Consider the following 18957-nt stretch of genomic DNA (forward strand, 5'->3'; position numbering starts at 1 on the left):
AAGTTTGTTTCCCTTTTATACAAATTTGTAGTTATTATTACGCTTAGCAAATTTACCACACAAAATTCTTGGGTCTAGACCAACGTTTGGGTCAAGTTTCGTCGAATTCTGAGAATGTTCAAAATTTAGCTGTTTTGCGCGGTTTTGGGGAAAGGTAAGTTTCATAAATAAAAGGTAAAGAAGTACACCAAATTAATCCTCAGTTGGTTTCACCCTCGACAACCCAAGGGATACACCATATTCTAAATAATGATCATGTACTAATCAATTTAGGCAATGTAATACTATGAATACATTGTCTAATATCCTCGACTTATTAAAAACGTTAATACAAAATGGGGGAATTTACAAGAAGAACCCCAAGCATATGGCCCATGAGAATAAAAGTGACGTTGTACCCGTGATCCATCTAGTATTTAAGCTCCCTCTCAATAATACAAAGGGAATTTTTACTCGAGAAGAAAAAAGAGAGAGAAAGAGAGTAATTTTTTCATTGTTTTCATTTTTTTTTTTTGGTTCAAATTGTTCTGAATATTGAATATCAAACTGACCCCTTTTCAATTTTGTTTTATATTAAAACTATGTTGTTATTTTTTTATTTCTTATTGTAACATCAAATAATAATAATTTACATTTCATATTGAGTACAAGTAAAAGAAGGGCGCGCGTGTGCACTGCCAAATATTTCCTGACTGAAGATCGGCCTGTAACTAAATAAACATATCGTTGTTATAAAATTGATTAATCATTGCTGTAGACCTAATCATGACAAGCCGACCAACACAATCACTAAGATTATGAAACCAATTTAGGAATGATCAGTTCTGCGTTGGCGGCTGTTGGCTATTAAATTATCGCCTTATGATTTTTTCATGCATCACCCTACGTCTATATCCCATCTCTTTAAAATTAATTATCATCGATTTCTATTATTTTATTTCTTAATTATTTCGTTAGAGGATTGAAGAAGTTGTTGAATGTTGATTTATATTTTGTCTCATTTAAATGAATATATTATTAAAAAGATTAATTACACTCACTTCTTTTATATAAAATTTGACATAATTATTTGTGGACCCTCGGTATTTTTTAAAATTACATTTAATACTTTGAAGTTTGCTTCCATCTAACAAATAAGTCTCTTTACTGGATAAAATTTACTGAACTTGTTGATATTAATAAAAAAAATAGATGATATTTGATGTTTACCCGATTGACTTATTAATGATTTATAGCAAGTCAAATTTCATTAAGTTTTTTATTGATAGTAATAAATTCAGAAATGTTTTACTAATCGATGGACCTATTTGTTGGACAGGTCCAAATTTCAGTGATACTAAATATAATTTTTTAAATTATATGAAATTTACGTGTAATGGTACCAAATTTCATGAAAAAGGAGGGTAATTACCTTATTAAAAGGAAACAATGGGTCTTAATTAACCAGAGGTAAGGCCTAGAAGTTAACCCTGGTCAATTCTTGTACAGTGTGCGTGTTCTAAATTTTATGTTCGTTAGCAATGGTGTGCCCTCCTTTTGAGAACTGTCTTCTAGTCTTTCAAGACATGTTTATATTGTTTTTTCACTGTAGACATGTGGTCGGCAGACCGCTGTGCAGTATTCACATATTACAACATTAGAACTTCTTTATATATATATATATATATATATAGTTATTACAACATTAGAACCTAAGCCAAACACTAAGATAAGAATACTTTACAGAACATCTGTCTTTAAATGTCATTAAACTGAAGATTCAGATTTGTTGATTGGGTTAACTCGATCAGATATTTCAAGCAATCAAGTACTATTATAATAAATTAATAATTATTATTAAAGTAAATTAATTCTCATATATTAGTGGAACTTATAATTAAAATTGATGACCTTTTAATCATGAAATATTAACTCTTAATTGTGAATTATAAATAAGAATATTAAACTCATACCAACCAAAAAATCAATGAGTTGATGGATGGGCTGGAGCATCATAAAATCACAACCACCCACTATATTGCACGATATTTTATTTTTCGAAACACGATATTTAACCTATTAGCAGTGAGACAGAAGCTTAAAAGCACGCCTCCTCCCCACCTGCCCCCTGAGTTTCTTCTATAATGCTTTGTGGAGGTACCGATCACATAGTCCTTGTGTAGATAGCACAATTTATTCACTGTGAAGAAGATAATTTGTCAGTTTGTCTGCTAGTATTTGTACCACAATGGGGTGCACATATTTGCATCTGTTAGTGATCGGAATGCTGAATCTGTCCATACCCGCGCATTACTTCTTCTTCAGATAATTACTATAAAAAGGAATATTTTGATGATTTTGTATATTTTTTTCTATTGTTACTATTGAAAATTACGATGAATAATTCAGTTGGATCAACCCCTGTTAATGGGGTGTTTGCAATAATGTTTGTTTATGTGGTGTGGATAAATTATAAGTTAAACGATAATAAAAGTTGTGAGTATTTAAAATTAAATATTGAAAAAATAATTAAATGTACTGCCCAACTTAAATGAAAAGTGATTTTCCTAGTTCATTTTCTAGGGATGGTGATGCTTCAAATCAACACTGGAGTTCAAGTGTCAATCAACCCTTCAAAAGATTTATTGCTTTAATTCCACGATTATTGTATGATCGTTGGTTTATGATTGAAAATTTCATAAAAAATCTTGATCTGGAAGCATGAATATGTACAAGTCTTGGGTGAGGGTCAATACATATTTAATTTTAAAAAAACAACTAGTTAAGTAATGTGAACCTCACGTCAAGCCTTGGATTGAAAAGATAAATATTTGCATCCAGTTTTTTGTTATTTTGAAAAGAAAAAGAAAAAAGGGTTGAAAATACAGAGTAAAGGATTAAAGTTAAAATAATAAACAATTGTAAAAGAGAGGGGGTTTGAGTTGGAGATGCAATGAGTCGCAAGTATATGAGGGATGGAAACAACATAAATCACGACAAGAAATAGGACAAGAGAAAATGCGAAAACACTTGCTTCCAATCACAATCCTCCACGTACCCTTGCCTAACTCTTCTTATTTCACCCTCGCCCTCGCTCTCGCTCTCGCTCTCGCTCTCGCTGTCCAACCCAAATTTCCCCCTTCTTTCAAAACCTATGCACCGCTCCACTCACAATCCTAATCTCACACTCACTCTCAGGCTTACCAACTCAGAATTTTGGTAAATGGAAAAAGGAGAAATCAAGAAATAAATAGTGGGAGTCTGGGCAAGTGGAGTGGTTGTCGCCCTCTCAATTTCTTGCGGCTAAGATTATTTCTATCCACCTTCTCCTCCCCTCCGCGTGAATTACAGAGCACCAATCAATCCATCCATCGGCTGAGAGACAACTGTGGGTGTGGGGTCTATTTCCTTTGCCGTCCGGTCAAAGTCAAGACCTCCGGTGTACCAGACGCCCTCTTCCGTCAGATGACGTCCTACCACAGCCTGAGGTATTACCTCTCGGAGCAACCATCCATCGTCGGCTTCCGGTGGAGCCACACCCAGTCGTGGGGCTCCACCTGGTCATTCCTCTTCTCCTCCATCGCCCTTTATGTTTCCGCCGCTGTCGTCCTCCACGTTCTCCTCCAACTCCTCTTCCGCCACCGCCGTCCCCTCCCGTTGGGTCCACTCCCCGCAGTCCACTCTCTCTCTATGGCCCTCATCTCCGCCACTATCTTCGCCGGAACTGTACTCTCCGCCACCGCCGAGATCCGGGACACGCGGTGGTTGTGGCGACGCTCCCGCACCACAACCTTCCAGTGGTTGCTCTGCTTCCCCTTGGGGACTCGCCCCTCCGGCCGCGTCTTCTTCTGGTCCTACATTTACTATCTCTCGCGTTTCCTCCACGCGCTGCGGTCATTCATCACCATTCTCCGGTATCGGGAGCTACCCTTCTTCAAGCTGTTCAACCACTCGATCTTGATATTCATGTCGTTCCTCTGGCTGGAATTCTCGCAATCTTTTCAAGTGCTGGCGATTCTCCTGACAACTCTGGTGTACTCCGTCGTCTATGGTTACCGATTTTGGACGGCGATCGGATTGCCGAGCGCGTGTTTCCCATTCGTGGTGAATTGCCAAATACTACTACTGAGCTGCAATCTGGTGTGCCACTTTGGAGTGCTCCTGTTGCATTTCATCAAGGGCGGATGCAATGGGATTGGAGCGTGGATTTTCAACTCAGTTCTGAATGGGGCAATCCTATTCCTGTTCTTGAATTTTTACGTGAAAAAACATCTCCGGAAAACAAAAGTCGGTGTTATCGGCGGCGCCGGCCATGAACTCAGCTTTGTGGCTAAAAAGCTGGAGCTGGTCAAAGACAAGGATATTTGAGGTCTCTTACAACCTTTTTTTTTTTTTGTTTTTTTAAACTATTTCGGCTAGTAGTAGATTACCACAAGTATATATATATATATATATTGAAATATGGTTTATGTGGGATGTAAACTTGAATAATCTATGAGCCCAAAAATCTTTCAGCTTCAGTACTGCTTTAGAGGGTAATTAGTCTGACTGCATTAACAAAAGTGTGGGAAGTTAAAGTTGCTAGTTTTAGGAGGGGGAAATTGCTATCTGGGAAACACGAGTTATACTGATATGTAGTTAGGTAGGACGGGAACACGACTTCTTTTTTATGCCGGTAACTGTACTTAGTTGAAGGATGTGGTTTTAGACAGGATTGTCTGATGATAGTTGCCCTACCGCCACCGTGTGTGTATTGGTGCTAAATGACTCGAGACTTAGATTGAGAAGTTATAAATTAGGTGATAAAGCGTTTTTTTTTTTTTTTGTGGAATTTTCTACAGTATTATGTGTAGAAAATACATGAAAATGACAAAATAGAAACTACTTAAGTGTTAAGTAATAGCTTTGCTGTTCGGTGCCCGCATCCTGTGCGTATTATACACAATTAGAAGACTTTTGCATCTGAATTGAATTTCTGTGTTTTAACACTGAATCAGTCATGTGATATTTCTTTAATTGTTTAGTAATCAATATGGTAATTGTAATAAATTTGATTAACATTGTAAACACTTAATTATTTTGACCAGGACAAGAATTGATTCCCAATGCGACAACAAAGGATTTAAAAAGTGAAATATAGGTAAATTATAACGCTCTCTTCCGAGGTTTGAATTAGTTATAAATACTCATTTGTATTTTGAAAAATTATAAATATTTTTCTCAAATCGAAAATAATTATGTAGCCCCTATACAGTGAAGTGGACATTATTATTTTATCTTTGTTGATTTTTTTTAAAAAATACATAAAATATTTGAAAAAATATAAAAAAATTGAGAGTGAGTAAAATAAATAATTTAGAAGGAAATATTAGTTCATAGAATATTTTGAAAAATTATAAAATATATAAATTTATAATTTATAATTCAAAATGACATTTTGGTCAATTCATCACGAAAATTGAATGAAGACCTAACAGAATTGGCTTATTGTTAGACATACATTAAAATCAGATGAGGTATTTATAATTTTTCAAATAACGAGAAAATATTTATAATTATGTCAAATTTTAGAAATATATATAAAGAAAAAGAAGTGCATATATCACTTCACAGTTCAGACCGCCTTATTTTTGCAAATGTTGTCAGATTATTATCATGTTTAATGATGATAAGCCGTGGTCGTCAACCTTCACATCATCAAACCGGCCTCCGGTTTGTTAAGCAGATGGATGAATCGGAAAGATGTGGAGTCTCCACTAGAACTGCACTAAGGAATATTTTCACAACTTGCATTCACAAAAAACAAATCATCATTTATAAAATTATAATTTACACTTCTTGATATTGTAATTATAATTATAAATCTATTTTATATTTAGTGATAAATTTATACAAACACCCTATTAAGTACAAGGGCTCCTAAGTGGCTGTACTTTTAATTCTAAAAAAAAAAAAACATAAAGTATTTGTGTATCTGAAAATGGGGTTTGGTGAGAGCAAATTGTTGTAATTAGTTGAAAGAGAGGGCTGATGGGTTATGAATTCTGGGGCTAATTCTTTTGGGTTTCTCATTACTTTTCTCCTCTTCCACCTTACGCTGTACCTTCCCAACACGACACATAAACATGCGGCCATGATTGCATGACCCAAATTCGGACGAGAATGGGATTGTTATTCCAGTATTAGGTGGGTAGACGGCCCATGTTTGTGTGAGATTAGAAAAAGTATTTGCCCGTTATATTCACACTTTAATATGCCATTTGTCTATAATAATTATTGAAGCTTTACAAAATTACATAAATGCATGGCCTGTATAGTTCTTTTAGATTAGCTGACTGCCTCAAGAAATAATTAATTAAAATTAAATAAATATCGAATTATGAAATACAATTAACATTAAAAGATAAATAATTATAAAAAATATTATATTAATATAAGAATTGTACGTTTACAAATATAAATAAAAAACAAACATAATCTATATCCCAACCCCCTTGTCAGCATGGTCCATCTCCTCATCGTCCAGGGCACGAGGGTCCACGGGAGGTTGTGACGGGCAGACAATCGAAGCGCTAGTTTGTATCGACTTCATCATGTTCATCATGTCGACTATCATCGTCTCCAGCCTCATCATCCGATCCTCCATGTTCGAGCGTGGCGGTGGTGGTGGCGACAGTGATGTGTAGGTCCGACACAAGGCGGTGGCAATAGTTTGCTCCTCATGCATAGAGAGCGCAGTGATAACATCAAAGTACTCTTGCACCCTTTCCTTTCCATGAGAAGTCCAATTATAATATTTCGGCATAAACTCTTTCATATACAAGTCGAAATTTTCCTCGTCCGATGTTTTAAAATTTTTATTTTTGCACTTCCGACATGAATACTTAATCTTCTCGCCGTCCATATATGCATGTTGAGACTTGGCCTATTCTAGAAATGCAATAACACCATCCTCAAACTCAGTGTAAAACCCACCCTCCTCGGCAAGTTCTTCTCATACATCCATCTCCTCGATTGTCTTAACATAATATGTACTACACATATATATATACATATATTATTATAGAAATGTATTTAATTGACAAAGGTAGAACAAATATAACCAATTAATAAATACTGCATGCATTTTAATTAACCAAAAAGGGTTCAAATTGTTACATGATTAAAACAACTTCAAAGATCAACAAAAATTAGAGAGAGATTGATAAAATTTACTATCAATTGCATAAGAATGCAAGAGAGAGTAAGAATAAATAAAATAAAAGCAACATATGTATAAAAAAAAATGGAACGGGCCTTGAAATGGTATTTGAAACTCCATCAAATAGGCGTTAGAATATAATCATTTCACCACATATTAGGAGCGGGGTCAGGCACACAGTTTGGAACCCAAAAATAACCGTTAAAATTTAGCCATTGTAATGTATTTGGAACACAAACTACATCCCACAAATACCATACTTAGAAACGGGTATTGTACTACAAGCATTTCTAAGGAATGAAACCGTCTCAAATTGTACCTCATTTTGAAATGCTTTTTTTTCACGTCCCCATATTCAATGGCTGTTGGACTGAAATTTAGAATAGTACTCATTTACTACTGGCAGACTATTCCAATTATTAAAAAAATATTCTAAATTGTGTTACAATATTTTATTGTTTCGCTTCTGCCACGATGATAAAGACGCAACTTGTAATATAATAATTGGAACGATTGTATTAATGAACATACCATTGGATGGAATACAAAAGAAATGTGACATCAGTAGCGTGGTTCCGTTCCTTAGTAATTTCAATGATCATTCCTACAAAAAAAGGCACTGAAATGATCATGAAACATGCTCTAAATCTCACTTCTTTTTTTTTTTTTAGTGCAGCAAAATGGATTAAAATATTAACTACAGATGGAAATTACAGTAAATTTTTTATCATACCGAAAAGCATAACAAAATTGATTATTGTGATAAAAACGTAAGTCTATATTGACTTTTCTTTTTGTAATCATGATTGGTAGTGTTAATTTAGTTAGATTTGTAAATTTTACTCATTTGTAATGTACAAAATAATAATTTTTTTTATAATGCACCATCTCAATACGGAAACAAAAAAAAAAGTTGGGACACCATACATATCGATTAACAAAAAAATTTAGAAAATTCTGATACGTATTTGATTGAATCAGACGACAGATAAATTTTATGCTATTTATATCACTACAAAAAAATAAAAAATTAGTGATAAAAAAATTAAATGATAATTTTAAATATTATCACTAGTTATATATATTTAGTGATAAATTTTATTCTATCACAGTAGTTAATTTCATGATTTTAATAATTACTATTGTATTGCAAGTTGTTATTGACAAGAACTAGTAACATAAAATGTGCACAAAGTTATCACTAAATACAAGTATAGTGACGACCTGTGACAACAAATAATGTTACTATATTATATTATCACTACAGATATTTTACTAATTGCATTATTATTTAGTGACAACTTTGTACACAATTTTTGTGAATAATTATATAGTGACAATATAAAAGTTATTGTCACTTAATATATATTTTTAGTGATAACTTTAAAGTTACTGGTTAATATTTTGGCACTAAAATCATATTTTCTTTTTTATTTTTATTAAAAAAGAAATTTTATAACAATACAATGCTGCTAAATGAAGACTAGTTTGCTAAATTTCTCTCTTCACAAACAACAACAGTGGCTTCTTCAACTTTCTTCAATGCATATAACAATGACTGGCCGCTCCATCCCTTCAATGTATGTCACAAATTGCAATGAGTCGGTGGTGTGGGGAATACATTTGTCAAAAGAGATATCTATTTAATTATAAATTTTAGTTCAAATCAGATTTGTCACTTTCAATTAATTATATATATATATAAATATATTTATTATTATATTTTATTTGTGATTGATAGTTGTCTGTAGATGAGGGATATTTAATTCATAAAAACAAGAAATGTGTTCAGATTAGACTTAGTTACGTTTCACCATCGATCATACAATAAATATTAATTGTATCTAATATGTGAGTGATTATAACCTATAAGTTGTGAAAAATCACATAACATACATAAACCCATTTGTTTATATAATTTGTCTTGATCGGTCTGATTTTGATTGGAATTAACATCATTATTTTATCCACGCTAAGTCACACAAAAAGTAAGAAGTCGAATTTTCAAAATTTAATCAAGATAATTACAATAATACTTTACAATAAGAAGATAATGGAATGATATTATTGGATAATGATATGTCCTTTTTAATAATTCATTTGCAGACGCTAATTATTCCAATCTGACGCATCACACACATTTCTGATAAGAATAAGATGTACTAAGCAAGAGAATTAATGTGTACTTGGTTGATGCTGTTATCCATCAATTTTTTAGCTTTTTTTTTTTTGCTTCCCTAATAATTAGTCATTGCTTCATGTTCTTCGATTCTCCTTCAAATTAATCACAATATTAAACTCAAAGAATACAATGTATGAGATTCCCTTTATCTCTTCCTTCCATCTACCAACAATTTTCAATTGCTTTTACCTCCACGGCATAAAATAATTGCTTACATCTCATCTCGTCCCAAAATGAAACGAATTTGGTTGAAATGAGGTAGTTTTTAAGTAGGTGACTGAATATGATATGTTTGTTTTTTTCAAAAGTAGTTATTTCATAGAAAAATTACTACGAGAGGAGAGGAGATGAAATGAGAAAATTTTCAAAATCAATTTGTCCCTAAATCTTTCTAATCCGATTCTTTTCAAAACAATCCAAATAAGTTGGCAACTTTTGCTCGTGATAGAGATTGCCAGTTAATTGTATCATACTTATTTTGTATAATTTGTTAGAGTAATCAGAGCTACGCCGAGTAAAAATTTACTAGTCCACTAATTCATATACGAAATCTGAGTTTTAGTCGAAAAGCCTCTCCAAACTATTGTTACAAGAGCCGCACGGTTAAAAAAACAAAAAGAACCAAAACAAAATTTCGCTTATGTTGTCTCTAATGTATAATTAATTACTTTGTGTCATCTCATTGTCTTCATACGCTAATAAGATCACACTCAGTATGTCCGTAAACCTGAAGAAGCTAAACTGATAGAATTAATCCCCGGTGACTGAGGACCAGAACAAGCTAATTTCTTCAGCTCGTTATACCTCCCAACATCGAAGTTTTGAGCCTTCATGAGGCGCTTCTGCTTTGCGCTAAACCGGCTCTGGAAGAACCCCTCAAACGACGGTTCTTTCGATGTTCGTAGGAAGAATGCGTATCCGCCCATGAAATACAAGGATGTAACGTAGAAGCAAATAGGTTCCATTACGTCCCATGAAAGTTCCCAGAATGTTAGCCTCATGAAGGCTGCTGTTTGGACAGCCAGACAGCCTAACCCACACCATAGTTCCCGACGAACCTTCAATTCTGCTCTTCTGTCGATGGCCGCTTTCTGTCTCTCCAGTTCCTGGAGTTCCTTGATCTGATCTTCAGGGCCGGTTTGTGAGGGGATGGGGATTAGGCCCTGGATGGCTTTCACCACCTGTATCCAAAAAAATTGTACACAACATTTTGGTAAATTGATATAGGCTCCACTTCTCTGTAGTTTGTTAGTGTGAGGTCTTTAATTAAAGTCAGTTGGCTTTTCTTGACAGAAACAAACACGACAACTGCTCAAATTTGAACAGCTTGACACTCAGAACTGAAAACTTGTGTAGTCTTTCTTTCCCATACTGAGGTAGTACCCCCTAATCTCCACTCCAAGTTTACCAAAACTGATTAGAGTTTTTCCAAAATCGCAAAAGCAAGAATCTTCAGGCTTGTCCCTTGTAAATAAACTGGACAAGATTGAGTTTTTCTCTTGAAAATTGAGGTTGGTCAAAGGATTAAAATAGGGGGATTGGTTCAATTTGATGTACTCCAGAAAAGTTGGATGTCCTTGTCATTTTCCTCACTTCAGCCCTCATTGAAAGGAGATAGATAAAAGAAGAGGTTAGTTAGTGAGTTTTCTTCCTCTGCTCGACAAACGATACCCCATAAAAAAAGTCACCATCTCGTTTTAAGAGATCCTGTGGAAGACACAGCACACATAGTGCAGGAAAAAACTCCATTAGTTTTCGGTTGTCTCCAAAATCATAATTTGGAAAAGGACAAAAAGAAAATCTAATAACAGAATATCAATCACGTAAAGGACTAAGCTTTGATCTAATCCTATTACTCAATCAACGGAGTCTAGACTTAAGAGTGTTATAGGAATCAAAACAGGCCCATGTTCAAGATTAAATCAATCCACATGAACAGAAAATTGAAGCGAAAAAACCAACCTGTTCAGGCCTGAGAAACACGATGTTTCCAAGAACAATCACACTCCCGGATTCATCAAGCATTTTGGCCAATGCCTCCGCTTGATCGACACTTGAGCATTCTTTAGCACAAATCTCCAAGAATTCCGGATAAGAAACGCAGTCCTTCTCAATCTGCCTCAGCCTCGACTTCACCGTTTCAAGTTGAGAAAGTCTAAGAATCTTCACCGCATCCTTCAGAGACAGCGTCACCTCCGGCGCCGCGGGCCTCAGCCCATCAAGCCTGATCCTGTCTCGGGCAATGTCCATCTCCCGGAGCTTCTCGAAAAGATTCTCTCCCGTGGGAAGGAACCGCAGACCGGGCGACGTCGCTGCCGAGAATCGGTGGAGGTATCGCCTGAAAATCCCATCGTCTCCGGGATCCGGGGCGAGTCGGTTTGGCGTCGTCGTCTTATGATTCAAGGCCTTGGATTGCACGGCGGTGCATGGGGAGGAAACGCGGCAGTTAGTCAGGGCACGGTTGCTGATTCTTGATATGCCGAAAAGGCGCTGCGCCAACGTTTTCTTGAACGCCATTGATGAAGAAAATTACTAGAACAAGATTTCTTGAGAGAAAATTGTGGAAAATAACAAAGAAGAACTGAAAAAAGAAAAAAAAGAGTTGGTTACGAGTTTTTTTGAGAGGTTTGCTTATTGCATTTGAATTGATTCAACAATTGCAAACTCTTACGTGACCACTCTCTATATATAGCCATGCCCAAATTGAGGCAATAATAAATAAATAAAGTGCCTAAATGGGAGGCTGCAGTGTTGGAGAAAGAAAATAGGGTTTCATAATCCGATTCAGACAATATTTTCCTTTTAATATTTTAAACTTAGTAGTACACAAAAATAAGATTGCAATTGATTTAATTTGTTGATATCTGATTTGAATAAAAAATTTATATTTATTATTTAATTAGTCAATATAAATTACACGATCAATGTATCACACTTAATATATTAATTAGTTTCGATATAACCAAATTCGATTTGAATTAAAATTTACTTTCATCTTATCTGAACGAGATAAAATGAGATAAACTTGTTAGTTAAAAAGAAAAATGTAACGATTATGAACAAAGTGATATGTTTTTTTTTAAATAAAAGTATTAAATTGTAAAAATAATTTTATATCCAAATATTATTTGACTTAATCGGATAAAATGAGATGAGATATATTTCTGGAGCCTAAATGATCACTCACCCTCCAAGAAAATGGAATATTCGCACACCACGGGTAAATAATAATATATCTCAGCTTAAATATCGTGAGTAGGTAAAAATATTTTGCGTGAATTATTTTAATCAGCTCCCACGTGGTTGGCTAAGGCCGCAGTGGTCATCACCGTCAAGACTAATCCAATTGGTCGAATATATTATGTGCTAGACGTGTTAATTACGGAGGAGCTGGTAACCGGAGAGGTCAAGGTAATGAAATAGTCCTCAGCGCAGAGGATCAAGTTTGGAGAAGACGACGTGGCTGCATATTTCTTTTTTGTAAACAAAAAAAAAAAAAGAACTTGACCGAAAAGATGGAGGCCGCGGGTTTTCCAACGTTAACGCTAACGTGTCGCCACATCGCAATTTGGGCGGATACATATCCGATGACCCGACCCATTTGATCTTAATGGATAGTGTTTGAGTACCTGAACTTGCGGCGTAAGTCGATGAAGGTGTTGTAATGAACCTACACCAGTCCAGCCTGTCGTCCTTTGCCTTTATCATTATCACATTATCTATTTTTTGTATTTTATATTAAAAAATAATTAAATAATTTGTTAATTGTTAGTATTTTTTTTTTAGCATAATAGAGTTTTTAATTGGTTTTGAGGTTTTTGAAATTAGTATCATGACATCAGCGTAACAGAAGACCACATCATATGGATTGTAGCCACGTAATATATTTTGATGTTTTCGATAATTATGTTTTAAAATAATTCAGTTTTGGATTAATGTATAATTTGTTTGATCTAAGCGTAGTTGGATTTTAAAATAAATTTTTATTGATGAGTAAGAAGTTGATATTTTACAATCACATTATTTGTTCAAAAAAAAATTAATTTTATCTAAAAGAAAGAAAAATGAAGACTTTGATAACTATTATGTAAACCCCTAGCTATAGTATTTCAATTGATGAGGTAATCAATATGTACCAAACTTTATTGATTGAAACATTTATTAGTTTGGGAGTTGATGAAGTTCAATTAAACACAAATACAAACTTATTATCAAGGAGTGTGTTGTAATTATTATATAGCTGATGCAATAGTTAAGGAGAACAATTAATAAATACAATAATATATATAATGTGATTGGTGTAACATTGTTAAATTTCAATTAAGATAAGAATTTTTAGAGATGTTCATATTTTGATTTAATTGACCGAAACTGAATCGAAATTGAAATTTTCGTATTCTGAACAAGGTTTTTTAGAATTTTGGATTTCAATTTGTTATCAATTTTATATACTGTAACGAATCAAATAGTAATATTTTTAATTAAGGGATCTTTTGATTATGTTGGATTGAATACTAGGGAATGAGGTATGTTACTTTGAGTCCCGAAAAGATATGGAGTAGGTGAGACATTTGAGGGGTTCTGCGCATCAAAGTGGAGGAGGAAAACGTAAACTTAAGACGGTGGCATTCTCCTTGCAATAATTTGTAAGTTGATTGAATCAATACTCCAAATAAGTTGGTATATGTAATATTTTGTACAAGATAAACACCCTTTTCGTTTTCTTCATCTCTTCAACTCATATTGATTCTACAGTAAGGCACAGAAGTGTAGCCCAGTGGTGATGGGAATAAATCCTAGGAATAAAAATATTTGGATTAATGGTTCATTATTTATGGGTAGGGATAGGAATTTTGAATTTTGATGCATGTTCCTTAGACACGGAAATCAGTGAAGCATCGTACTGAGCAAGTGACAACCTCAGAGTACTGCTGCATAATGCTGAGTTTACTATATCGTTTCTGCACATAATTTAGGAAGCATATATTCTCAGAAATGATCCTTAACTGTATACCTATCAATATCATCGCACTAATTGTTTCTCGTCCGCTGTTTCCACATTCCAATTCCCCTCAGACTTTCTATCCAATAATTTCTCATCCCTCATCAAAAAGTATGCAGTAAGCACCTCAAACGTCAGTCTCCAGGGTCTCCAGTCAAATCACACAAGAATATCAACCCTCAATTTGATTGAATAATTCACCATACCACGATTTTTATGAATACTTTATAGTTTTGTGTTATTATTTAAGTCAAGCTCGAAGCACGCTTTTAAATTTTGATTTTACAATCATATAATAATGTTTTTTTATACGAACTAAATTTGGAAATATCACAGTATAAAATCGTGTCACATCAATATGAAGAAACAGCATTGGTATTTTCAATTCATATAGAAAAGCTCTGAAACAATAAAGTGCTAATTACATTATTATGACGAACGAGTTGAGCTTAAGGTGACTTGATTCCTTTCGCGACTATACTCTCGCTGGTGTAAGGCATGCGCACCTATTTACTTGTACACAATTATACTGATACCAGTTGATTTTTAGCATTGGTAATTATCATCCACGGCTAACAACAAAATACGACTTGGAAAACGAGAGTTCTGCGGCCAGCGCTCAATTCCATCTTCCATGTGGCCACAAGAAAAAACAGCACAGGATTTACAGTTCAACTCATGACTACTTATTTTACAAAATGTATCAAGCCATAAGAAACAATTACTCGAATATTGTCAGCATACATTAGCAGCGCGCTTACTAAAACATCCCTAGCTCTTGAGTCTTGTCCTTCCATTTGGCATTCTCCAGATGCTCAGGATGATATCTCGGTTGCTTAACAAATTAACGCCAATGGTTTTAGTTCAAGTATCGTCGTGGCCCAATATGTATCTCAACACAAATATATTACCTGGTCGAAAATTATTTGCCCTTGAGCCCCTGTCACAACCTTTAGCACCTCAAATTGTACATTCTGTGTAAGCTGATGCAAGTGCTTAAGAAATAACTAGCATCAAGAACATCATCTCAGCCAAAAACGCTCAATCAAACCATGAGGTGAGGCAGTGCCTGTCTCTTATGGCATTACATAGCATATTATTGCATAGCGTTGGAAAAAAGAATCTGACAGCACACTCAATCCCAGGATATCAATATGTATCTCGATCTATCTAGCGTTGTTAGCAGTAAATTCCCCAGCAAATAGAAGATTACATATTGTTTCCTCCATTGGAACATTTTGAGAACATCTTTCAGTTTGCAGCATCTTCTTTTCCTTTTTGTAATACTCTAGCTCACGAGTTTTACCATGTTTTTCAAGACCAGCTATTAAAACACAATAAGTTCCTAAGGCGACACTTACACCTTCACTCTTCATAGTTTTGAATGTTTCAAGTCCCTTGTCAATATTCCCAGAAGAGAAGTAAGCATCTATTAAAGCTGTATATTCAGCAGTACTCTTCTCATTATCAGGTAATAAATCAAACACTTTTGCAGCAGAAGCAGCTTCCCTGTTGCAGCCAAGCTTATATATTAGAAGAGAATTTAAGTGTGTGCCAAGAGAAAGACCTTGCTTCACCATTTTCTCGACAATCTCCACCACCTTCTGAAAAGAATTTGTTCTAATGGATAAGCCTATTAAGGAAAGATATGCAGCTCTGTCAATATTTATACCCAATTTCTCACTATATTCATATGCCAATAAAGCACTACGTTGTCTGTGGCGGACACTATTTACCTCAATAATTCTTGAAACCACCATGGTTTCCAATGGAACACACTTGTTTATCATGTCAGCAAGCAAAGCATCAACAGCAACAAGACTCTGCTTATTCATCAAGTACAAAAAAAGGCAGTTCTCCACGTTGAAGTCACTGTCAGGAGATATTGCATCATATCTATCCGTGTTCTCGCTGAAGTGTTCCTCAGAGAAGTGGCGATTAACTTGCCTCAGAAGGATATCACTTTCCCCAGCCAATTTTAAAGTCTCCAGAGCTTTCTGATATATTGAATAACGGAGGACAAAGAAATTTTCCTTCATGTATTTAAGAATTTCAAATATGGCCCATATTTCACTGGTTCTACAAAATATTTCAATTAAAATGTTGCATGTAGCTTTATCAGGTTGCACCCCAGCTTCCTGCATTCTGTTAAATATCTCCAAAGCTTCCTTGACTTTGCCTGAGATCAACAAAAAAGAATACAATTGAATATCTTACTAGGCAATAAAACTAGAACAACGACATTTTCATGCAATGATGTAAATCAGACTATAGCAATTGCTTTCATATAAGGCATGGGAAGTTGCATGGCTACCATTTGGATCAGCAAATGAATAGTAAGTTGGCTTTCCGCTTACATTCCAACTCTATAAATTACAAAATAAGATTTCTATAAGTATGATATTGGAGCCATCTTTAAGTATGATTGCACCAAAACCAATAGGAGAACAGACTACTGCATTATACATAATCAAGTAACAAGGTGGAAACCAAAAATAGTTGGGATCAAAACACATGTGACATTTGTGAGGTGGTCACTGAAGAAGGAGCAATACAACCCAAGTGCTTCCCGAGAAAGCAGAACAAGAACTGAAAAGTCCATGACCATATGAATTAAGTCACTCACCAGAGGAAGCAAGATAATCCATAAGGACCGTGTATGTGTAGCAATTGGGCGTCAGGCCTTTTTCAATCATCTCCTTGTACACATCAGTTGCCTCATTCACTCTCTTGTGATCAAACAAAATCTTCATATAAGCTGTGTATGAAACAACAGTTGGGCGGCAACCCTTTGCCTTCATCTCCTTCCACAACTTAATTGCCCCATCAATATCTCCATCATTAGACATCCAATGCATCAGCGAAGTGTAAGTAACAACATCAATCTTGACCCCTTTATCTTTCATTTGCTCAAAAACATACATCATCGATGAAATTCGCCTGGCTTCCCCAAAAATATCCACCATTGTAGTGTAAGTGTATTGATCGTGTTTGAAATTTTTCCTCTCAGATGCCCAGTTGAAAAAGAGCCAAGCTTTTTCCATTGGAGGATGGGTCTTGAGAACTTGGTTGACAGTGTAGGAATCCCATTTGATAGGGAGGCTTTCCAACTGTTCTTGAGCAGAGTCCCACGTCGAATACTTCAGAATGTTGTATATTTTTGTGATTCTTTCCCTCGCGTACACTTTTGGCTCAACATTTGGTTTCTTGACCAACGATTGGCGAGCGAGGGTTTTATTAATCTTTTGAGGGATTTGCTTGATGGGCTTCCTCTGTTTGGTAATTTTCTGAGAGCTAAAAGGCTTGGGGAGAATCAGACCCAAGAAAGGTTTGAGTTTGAACTTTCCGAGGAATTGATGGGAACTATGGGAAGAAAACATAGAGAAATAACTGCAAGAGACGGAAAATCAAATAAGCATTTATTCGGAGTAGTCGGAAACTAACTGAAAACGGGAGAGCGTAACAAGTTCTTGAATTTCAGCTGAGAGAGCACCGTCGTGTTGACGATGTGGGTGCTTTGCAAAAACTCAAAAAAAATTGCCTTTTAGCTTATATTTGAGATCATTTTGGGATGGAAGAAGATAAGCGACAAAGACGGAAATGGGGGAAACAGGGGGGAGAAAGGGAACGAGAAGAAAATGGGGTAATTTGCATTTTGCACCCTGGAAAACTAAAAATGACAGAATCCACCCTTGAAATGGATAATTCTTGGCAGAATGCACCCTTTTGCTTTTTCCAGCCAAATCAATCGTCGGGGTGGGGGCTATTTTTCCAGCCAAATCCGTACACCTTAGACGTATTTAGTTGAATCACCTGAGACTGAGAAAGCAAAAAGTTGCAAGATATATGACCATATCTCTTCTAGGCTTCTAGCATGCATGTCTCTGTATCATTTTTACACCCAGGTTCAGGTTCTGTACTACACTGTCCATGCTAGCTCGTAACCTCCTGTACTGTACCACGATAAAACCTCGTCCTTCCAACACATAATGTCCTCCTTAGCATGTTGAGTTTGGATCACGTTTACCGAATTAACCAAAATCATTTTTGTTAATCGTCTAGAAATTTCCGAGAGAGAAATCCTATTTTGTAGAGCACTCTATTTTTCCAGCCTCCATAACCAACAGAACATGCAACAATGACAATGAACGGTGAAGCAGAACATGCAATAAAGAGTGGTGCATACCATAATAGATTTATCTTTGAAAAAACCTTTTCTTGGACAAAAAAATCGCTGATCCGGCGACTGGTTTGGCCTGGAAAAAGAAAGTGTGCATTTTGTCAAGAGTTATCCATTTCAAGGGTGGAAACTGCCAGTTCTTGTATTTTAGGATTGCGAAGTGCCTATCAACCCTGTTGCCAGGGTGCAAAGTACAAATTACACAAGAAAATGAGAGGGAAAGGAAAAAAAAAAAAAGCGGAAAAAGGAGAAGAGAAGAAGAAAAGAAAAATAAAATAAAGATAATGGATAAAAGGATATTTTAACTTTTTTCAAAAAAATAATTTCTAGTAAAAAGTGATTTTTTAACGAATCCAACACTTTATTCTCAATTTTTATCTAGTCTTTTTCTTTTTATAAATTTTATAATAAGT

The 18957-nt window shown here is 35.1% G+C and overlaps 3 protein-coding genes across 3 annotated transcripts; 1 reads left to right on the forward strand and 2 right to left on the reverse strand.

The window, feature by feature from the left end:
• Positions 2978-4715, forward strand: LOC105177734 (elongation of fatty acids protein 3-like). The gene has a single exon (XM_011100978.2). The coding sequence runs from the start codon at positions 3445-3447 to the stop codon at positions 4345-4347; it is 903 nt and encodes a 300-aa protein (XP_011099280.1). The 5' UTR covers positions 2978-3444; the 3' UTR covers positions 4348-4715.
• Positions 10006-12036, reverse strand: LOC105177735 (calcium uniporter protein 2, mitochondrial-like). Its single transcript, XM_011100979.2, has 2 exons — positions 11325-12036; positions 10006-10543 (listed from the first exon to the last, which is right to left on the reverse strand). The coding sequence occupies exons 1-2, from the start codon at positions 11877-11879 to the stop codon at positions 10073-10075; spliced, it is 1026 nt and encodes a 341-aa protein (XP_011099281.1). The 5' UTR covers positions 11880-12036; the 3' UTR covers positions 10006-10072.
• LOC105177737 (pentatricopeptide repeat-containing protein At2g01390) lies at positions 14921-18475 on the reverse strand. The gene is made up of 2 exons (XM_011100981.2): positions 16991-18475; positions 14921-16543 (listed from the first exon to the last, which is right to left on the reverse strand). Exons 1-2 carry the CDS (start codon positions 17742-17744, stop codon positions 15531-15533), a joined length of 1767 nt encoding a protein of 588 aa, XP_011099283.1. The 5' UTR covers positions 17745-18475; the 3' UTR covers positions 14921-15530.

Source organism: Sesamum indicum, linkage group LG15, assembly GCF_000512975.1.
Source record: "Sesamum indicum cultivar Zhongzhi No. 13 linkage group LG15, S_indicum_v1.0, whole genome shotgun sequence".
Taxonomy (NCBI): domain Eukaryota; kingdom Viridiplantae; phylum Streptophyta; class Magnoliopsida; order Lamiales; family Pedaliaceae; genus Sesamum; species Sesamum indicum.

Excerpts from the sequence above, each read along its gene's own strand:
- LOC105177734 (XM_011100978.2), top strand. The coding sequence starts at position 3,445 with ATGACGTCCTACCACAGCCTGAGGTATTACCTCTCGGAGCAACCATCC.
- LOC105177735 (XM_011100979.2), bottom strand. The coding sequence starts at position 11,879 with ATGGCGTTCAAGAAAACGTTGGCGCAGCGCCTTTTCGGCATATCAAGA. Across the intron at positions 10,544-11,324 it reads TGTTTCTCAGGCCTGAACAG|GTGGTGAAAGCCATCCAGGG; the intron begins GTTGGTTTTTTC and ends TTTTGGATACAG.
- LOC105177737 (XM_011100981.2), bottom strand. The coding sequence starts at position 17,744 with ATGTTTTCTTCCCATAGTTCCCATCAATTCCTCGGAAAGTTCAAACTC. Across the intron at positions 16,544-16,990 it reads GGATTATCTTGCTTCCTCTG|GCAAAGTCAAGGAAGCTTTG; the intron begins GTGAGTGACTTA and ends TGTTGATCTCAG.